This window comes from Amaranthus tricolor, chromosome 17 (assembly GCF_026212465.1).
Source record: "Amaranthus tricolor cultivar Red isolate AtriRed21 chromosome 17, ASM2621246v1, whole genome shotgun sequence".
NCBI classification, from domain to species: Eukaryota; Viridiplantae; Streptophyta; class Magnoliopsida; order Caryophyllales; family Amaranthaceae; genus Amaranthus; species Amaranthus tricolor.
Window position 1 is genome coordinate 14,009,527 of NC_080063.1, and position 8,423 is coordinate 14,017,949.

General features: G+C 34.4%; 1 protein-coding gene across 1 annotated transcript; it reads left to right on the plus strand.

Moving 5' to 3' along the window:
* The first annotated feature begins 1,592 nt into the window (after nucleotides 1-1,592).
* LOC130804376 (uncharacterized) lies at nucleotides 1,593-8,105 on the plus strand. Its single transcript, XM_057668790.1, has 7 exons — nucleotides 1,593-1,755; nucleotides 3,674-3,792; nucleotides 4,257-4,339; nucleotides 4,827-4,948; nucleotides 6,143-6,307; nucleotides 6,472-6,565; nucleotides 7,630-8,105. The coding sequence occupies exons 1-7, from the start codon at nucleotides 1,668-1,670 to the stop codon at nucleotides 7,871-7,873; spliced, it is 915 nt and encodes a 304-aa protein (XP_057524773.1). The 5' UTR covers nucleotides 1,593-1,667; the 3' UTR covers nucleotides 7,874-8,105.
* The last annotated feature ends 318 nt before the right edge of the window (nucleotides 8,106-8,423 follow it).

Consider the following 8,423-nt stretch of genomic DNA (forward strand, 5'->3'; position numbering starts at 1 on the left):
ACCTAATCTTAAATTGACCCGATGACTTGAATGAACGCCTCTACAGGCAACATCTCCGATATACAAGTAATACAACAACACGCAGCCAATGCTACAATAAGAAACCCTGCCAAGTGACCCTCTCATAGAGATTAGTTATATCCTAATATGCATAACACGAAAGCTTCTGCGGAAGCTTGGAAGTCTAGAGCTTACATGTGGTGCACTATCGATTGGCTTCAGTTTCTAGAATTGAAATGACAAGCCTTGGGTTGGGTTGGGTTGGGTTGTCATATTAGTGTGGGCTATTTTTAAGAGGGTTAAAATTAGGCTAAATTTTAGAATTGAATTTTATAACCTCTCAAAATAAGTGAATTGAGGCAATTTAGGATTAGTGTTTCACTAATTCTTAAATGAGATGGTCTCATGGTGTGACTATCTTTATTGGGCTAGCCTAATATACATTTTTGTCTTAAAATGATCACTTATAACGTTAAAGTGATCACTTATAATTTTAATATAATTACTTTTTATAGTCTAGATTGATTACTTATAACCTTAGCTGTTAGCGTTTAGGAATTTAAAAATAACAGAAATTAGGAGAAATAATGAGAGAATAATGGAGAGAAAGTGATTTTAGGAAAAGTTATTTTATAAAATAAGACTAAATTTCAATATTAGAATTGGTTGGGTCTAAAAAAGAAGTCTTAAGATTGACGGTCTTAACTAAAACTTTGTCAATTGATAATTGAACATTAGTTTTGAAAACATCTAAAGGGGTTAATAGGAAATTTAACTTTTAAAATTATTTGTGAATTACAACCATAAAGTTAATTTATTTGCGAATTATAGTCTTAATGGTTTTTCTGCGAGATACAGTACAAAATTATCAAAATTTATTGTGTTTAGGCCAAATCATAACATTAACACCATTTTAGTGGTAAAAAAAAATTTAGGTTAAGTAGTTGGAATTTGTGATTTAACTTGAATGATGTAAAAATTAATACATTAATATTGTAATTCACAAAAAATAATATTAAGACAATAATTCATAAAACATCTTCATCATATACAAATTATTCAAAGGGAAATTCACCTGGTAACTCTGAAGTATTGGATTTTCTACGTGGTAACCAAAAATTTTAAAAAATCCACGTGGTAACCATGAGGTTTAGCAAATTCTTTATCCGTGACCTTTTTACACAGATTACGTTTGAAAACATCAATTATAAAGCTTAAACCATGATGTACGCCTATTTATTCGTTTCACAAGATCAAATTGTATCAGTTTCATAAATTTCCACCAAAACATAAACCCTCTACCATCTTTTCTCCAAATCACGTTTTTTCTCCTAAATTCAAATCCTAGTTTTTTTTTCAATTCTCTTCTACTATCAAATTATGAAACTAATGCAATTTGATATGGTGAAATGAATAAAATAGGCGTACAACATGGTTTAAGCTTTGTAATTGACATTTTCAAATGTTTTCTGTGTAAAAAGGTCACGGAGAAAAAAAGTTAATAAATCTCAGAGTTACCGTATAAATTTTTAAAAAGTTTTAATTACTACGTGAAAATCCTAACACGTGAAATTATAGTTAGAAAAAAATAACACTTTTTTTCGCAAATTAATTTCCTACCTTCATTGTTCTTCCAAGTTCCAATCTACCCCTAAGATCTCTTCATCATGGCTGATCATCAACCCAAAGACTTAAATTTGTCCGTAGAAGAGGGACGAGCAAATAACAGATTAAGTCATCTTAAGAATTCACACAGTGAGTACTTGATATTACTTCTCTTTCTGTATCGTTATATCTCAAAAGTTAGGTCATGTTGATGATCGCAATCCTTATTTTCTGCAAACTATATTATACATTGCTAAGAAAATTGGGTTTTTTTTTTCATTTTCCAGAAAGACAATTGTGTTTGTGATTTATACCCAATTCATTGATTTTGCTCATTATTGGATGAATCGTTCTAAAGTTTAGAGCTTTTCTGTTTTCATATTAATGGTGTGTAATTGATAATTATTGATTTGGGGATTGGGATTATAGAATACCCTTGTATATTATTCTGCTAATTTGATTAAGATAAGAAAATGATATTAACAGTTGGAAATAGTAAATTGATTGTTATACATGTAAAGGTTTGCCTTTTGCTGTTAGCCTTGGTTTAGCTGCAATTGTTAGTATGTGATAGTTTTGTTATTGATTAGTATTGTTGGATCAAGCCCTTTCTTCCTCGGTTTACGTTGGCTAGAATGAAATCAAGGGGAGGTAAGGAGAGGGAAATGGAAGGCAAGTCGTCTTGAAAAATTAGGGGTGTTGTGCAAAACTTTTATTTTGTACCTTATTTTATTAGTAAATATATTTATTATATTAATAAACTTTAACATATGTTTTTTTTATTAACTTTTTTATATACGAGAGAAAGAAAGGGCCCAGTCAATCACCTCGAACACCCTCAATGAGAGCCCTTTAAAGGAAGGATACCATTTTGTTTATTTGGATACCAAAAAGGGAGCATTGGAATGATTTGAAAAGAAAACACGTCAATCTTTCATCCCTCTCCTTCCTTTCTTCCTAAAATGTTATGCGAACACAATCTTATGTCCTCATCTTAATGTTAAGTAAGTAGGAATTGTCATAGGGCGAGAAGGAGTTGAACATATTATTGATATTTGTTTATGTGTATGCGTATGAGTATTGTAGTCCAATTGATAGATAATACTATCATACATTGCAAGAACTCATTAAGGGATGGTTAATAATACTTAATTTTGGTGCTATATAGTTCGTCTTATGGAAACATTACTCGGGTAACAAATGTGTCCTGGCACAAGCTACTCGTTATGCTTGTCATCTATAAGCTACGAGTTATAATGAACTAAATCCAAAAACTTGAAGGTCTTACCTAGTAATACTTCATTTTTTTGTTGTTTAATTCCATGAATTTTAGCTTGTTTATCATGTGGATCATTAAGTCATTTTTCCATGAAGTCTATCTCTATAAGGCCTTAATTCTCCAAATCAATCAAGAATGGGGCATAATAATAAGCAAAAATCTAGCAGCAAATCGCCATCTTTCAAACTCGAGCTTAAGCTAACCAAGAAAACACAATGTCTCTCATTACCAACAAGCACATCTGATATTCTACCAGTATCTGTTCTGTTTCCACCACTACCAATTATTCGTCCCACAATGACCATATTAGAACTTTACTCAATGCGGTTGATAAACTTCTACACCCCAAAGTCATGAAGAATTCAGCTTCCTACCATTGTTGTTGTTGGGGTCTTGGGGATCAATCATTAGGAAAATCCAGTGGTCTAGAGTCTTCAGCAGAAATAAGTTTCCCTTCGGGTCAAGGAAAGGGATTTGTACACATGTCCCATTGATCACGAGGCTTCAACATTACTATCACCCGGGACCCGGAACTTTTCGTGGTGTACATGAGTAAAACTGTTAAGAGCGATGAATCTAATGGTTTGCATGGTAGTATAGATATTAAAACAATAAGAGCAGTATAGATATTAAAACTTAACGGTAATAGTTATTATCTATTTGCTTCATTAATCATCCACGCCTTTTGCTTCACTTTTGTAACATGCTTTGGTCTTGATCTTTATTTGTCAGCTAATTGTTCAAAAGAAATTGTGCCCGTTGTAAATTCCTTTTGATATATTGATGCAGTGACAACAAAAAGTAAGTTTATCATACCAAATCATCATAGCGAAAAACTAGTGGGGATATTGCATGACACAGGGTCCAAGGATCTTGTAATTATATGCCATGGAATCAAGTCTACAAAGGTTAGTATTTGATCCCGAAGAAAGTTAGCAATAGTTCAATTTTGAACATATTACATTTACTTCCACCACAACATATGAAAACAATGGAGAGCCTGATTTCTTGTTTCAACTTGCTTTTAAAGCCTACGTTACAATCTTGTTTCTACCATTGCAGTTAGATATTTTCTCGAAAAATATGAAGTGGAATTTATATTTTTGCATGATCACACTTTAGCTTGCTGCCATCTTTGCTCTCTGCTAAATTTTCCATACGGTGCGGACAGAGATGCGTCCGGAACTTTTTTTTTTAACGTATATTCTTTAGATGTGAATTATTTGTTACTAGTTTGTGTTTTGTGGTTTACGGTGGTAAAGTGATATTCTTCTTGAGTCAATTTAAGTGGGAGCTGCTTTATTTTTGTTTTGAACTGACAGATACAACTCAATTTAGTTGACACTCCATAATTTTAATTGAATGTTATTAGGAACGCATACCCATGGTGAGCCTTGCCAATGCAATAGAAAGGATCGGAATTAGTACCTTCCGTTTCGACTTTGCTGGAAATGGGTGAGTTTTGTGAAACTTACTGGACAACTCTCTATCCTGAACTATTAAAACAGAGATTAATAGGCAAGAAATACCCCGTCCCCCCCCCCCACACACACAAAAAAAAAAAAAAAGAAACTACCGGATTTGATTCCTCTTGGTCCACACGCTGTGATAGACATCTAATTTAAAACTATAGTTGTGAAGTGGCTAGCAGGTCTACTGTGTCATATTTTATCCATGCGCTAATAGTGCATTCTTATGTGTCTAAGCAGCACTTATAATGTCCATTACATTATCCCAACGTCATTAAGTGGCTCTTGGTAGTGATAGCAAAGAGGCCTTTGGTAGCAAACATCGTATGCAATTTCACATAAATAATTATTACACATGATTTAATGAGTCAATTTATTAAAAGTTGTAGTTCAAGATGACAATAAATTCCTAAATTTTATGAAAAATTCAGGATGTGACACTTTGATTAAAGTATTTCATGCTCTTTATGCAGTGAAAGTGAGGGTTCTTTTCTATATGGAAACTACCGTAGAGAAGTTGAGGATTTGCATGCAGTTATCCAACATTTCCGGGGACTTGACCTTGTTATAAGCACAATTATTGGTCATAGTAAAGGTAGCTTTATTTTACTATGAAATTAAGTAGTTAAGAAATTTTTGGTGTTCTAATGTACTAGTTGTAATATTTATAGACCGTAAACGTATGGTGTAATCGTAGGGAGTCAGAGCACTACACTAAGGGCGTGTTTGAATGGGCGGAAATGGAGGGAAAGGAAGGGGAGAGATTTGTAGGGAGGAAGAATCCCTTATTTGGATAGCAAAATGTGAGGGAAGGGATTTAGAGGGAAGGGAATTAAAAGGATTTGATGGATACTTTTTGTTAAGGTTCCAATCTCTCTAAAGTTGGAAAGATTTGAAGCATCCCCTTCCGTATCCTTACATTCCCTCCTATACAAACAAGAGTTATTTCCCTTCCATTTCTCTTCCCTTCCTTTCCCTTTTCTTCCTTCCCCTTCCCTCCCTTTGTTTTCTTTCTAAAATTGTTATCCAAATATAGTGTAATATCTAGAAATCAAGGTACACTTACGGGGAATGATATGATTTATACGGTAGATTTACATTAAAAGAAATGGAAACCATTAAACTAACATTTAGGGCATAAAGATCTCCCCATTAGCATGCATAGATAAACTACTAACTAGATAAATCCCATCATTAATTCATATACAAGGCTATGTATATTGATAATGTCCACATCAATCTGGCAAATCAGGGCTTAGACAAGCAACTTTTTAATATATAACCTCCTAATCTTAGGCAATTACAGAGAAATTGATGCAACAAACAAACATATAGATCCCAATTAGTCACCATTTCGACATGTAATCTTTTATCAAAACTATTTTTACTGAGTCTCGACTTTCACGTGGCAGCCCAATAACAAATCAACCAGACTCTAACTTATTCCACAGTCTTGTCTTCCCAATGGTGACTACAGAAGTTATGAATTTAAATATTTTTTAATAGAATAATTCTGAATTGATTAAATCCTATTGAATTAAATCATGGAAAGAAAAAGGAATTAGTTATCCATTCATACATACTCGAGTTCAAACAACTCTAGGAATTAACCACTCCATAATAAAAATAGCATTGGCAACCTAAGAATCTGCTTCTGACAAGCTTTGTGCGTTTTACTTCAGTTTTCAGGTGGCCAATGTTATGCCTTTTTGTTTAACTGCATTAGGCAGATTACTAGCAAGCTCAAAACTCTAGCGAAATAACTCGGGTGTGGAAAAGGTTCGTGCAGGAGGGAATGTAGTGCTGCTGTATGCTGCTAAATACCACGGTGTTCATAGAGTTGTTAATATTTCTGGTCGTTTTGATCTGAAGAAAGGCATTGAAGGTCGCCTGGGCAAGAATTATCTGGAGAGGATGGCTAACACTGGATTTATTGACGTTTTTAGTAAAACTGGTAAGCTAAACGGAACATTATCTAGATTGCCGATAAACTGATTTTGTTATGAAAGATTTTGTTTATTTGCTCTTTTTGGAATTCATTGTAAATTGTAGTTGTTGGTCTTTTATTGGTAATGTACTTTTTAATTCAGTATTCAACTCAGTGGTGTCTTCTTGCAGGGAAATTTCAGTACCGTGTAACTAAGGAGAGCTTAATGGATCGCCTTTCAACAGATGTTCAAGCAGCATGTTGTTTAATACCCGAGAACTGCAGGTCAGTGTTGTGTGAGTTTGATATCGTTAGCAATTTTCAGATCATAGCTGCTGAATTATTAGCTTTCCAGGCTTCCAGCAATTGATCCGTCTTCGTGTAACAATGAAACTGCAATTCTTTTTTTGAATTTGTGTTTCTAAAATGATAGTTATTGCTCATCTGACTCGGGTATAGGTTATAGGCCATTAGGGTATGATATTGGCGGTCTGGAAGTAAGATTTTGATATTCAACACTTGTTTAAAGACTTGAAGCGAACGCACACCCTTGTGGGTTTGGTTCACCATTCACCAGAACAATGCCAAATCCTTAATCTCAACGATGTGACAGGACTCACCATTAACCTAACAAATTTTATGTTTGCATATGGAGAATATAACTCATTCTGAATAAAGTCTTATGGATAGTTTTACCCTTGATGATGCCGTGAGGGGCACAAAGATAAACAACAATGAAAAGACAAGGCTGTATCGTATTATATGGGTTGCGGTTTTCATATCTACCAAACTGGTATTATCTGTGTCGTTTTGGCCTTTGTTTGGCAGTATGACAACCGCATCTTTACCTCATCACCATATTCGTTGACGCAATTGTGACCGTCAGTGCATGATTGCACTATGGCGACATGAAGCTGGTGGTGCAACCGTGCAAGGTGTGAGTCACCAATGGTAACATTTGAGGAGAGGTAGAGATTTGGTCTTGAGGGGAAAGTTGATATTTAAAGACTCAAATCACCAAGAACAGAGAAGCTCGAATGAGCAAGTAAAATGCTTGCTCGAGCGAACAGGGGAGCAGTTGAAAAGCAGCTTAGGTGCTCAGCCGAAAAACCTTTTTTCCTAGGTTAGCAAAGGAGTGAGTTGAGATAGAATGAGATAACGATGTCTTTTTTTTCTTTCTTTTGGGCGGTTGTAAGAGGTAAACACTTCGAGTATTTGATTATTTGTTATTAAGTCGCAATTGTTGAATTACATATTTGTTTTGTTTTGCTGTTATAAGTTATATGTTGCGCTGTCTTTAAACTGGGGGATTTGGTCATGATTCTGATGTTTGTAGCTTTACCCTGCAGAGTTTTAAGTATCCATGGTTCAATGGACCAAATTGTAGCAGTTAAGGACGCCTTGGAATTTCATAAAGTCATTGGCAATCATACGCTTCATATTATAGAAGGGGCTGATCACGAATTTACTTCGCATCAGAATGAATTGGTAAAAGTAGTCTTAGATTTTCTTGGAGATCAAAATCGACTTAATGATGCAACGCAGTCGGCACCATTTGATGTACAAGGCCCTTTTATCTGTTCAAAGCTTTGATGGGTGTTTCATTTCAAACGACATTCAACGCGTTCTAAAAGCAAATTGAGTTGTTCTTGTTAGTACAATGATACATGAACAAGAGAACAATCTCGTCATGTGCAAATCAACTAATCAAGTCTACTAGTATAAAGGTGGGTTTAACGCTCACCGTTACGTGTGCTGAATAAATTCAACTACTATTCATCTATGTTATATATTACATAATTCAATATCACAAATTCTTATGAAAGACCATCTCTAACTGGGCTGGTTCGGAAAGGAAAATATAGAATAAGTTTTTCGGTAGGTATTAAGAATATTATTAGTAGACATTTAAAGAGTCTGGCTTATTCAATATTGATTGGATTTGTGAGCAAATGACTCGGCATGTATCGGGCCTTAAATTCCCCTGGAAATAATAACTACAATAAAATTAAAAGGGTAATCCCTAGTATTCCCTACCCTAGAAATTTGAAAAAAATAAGATTATTTAACAACTTAAGTCAAAAAATAAGCTCCGTGAAAACTTATTTCCCAAAATAAGCGTCCGTACATCCAAGCCTAGCCT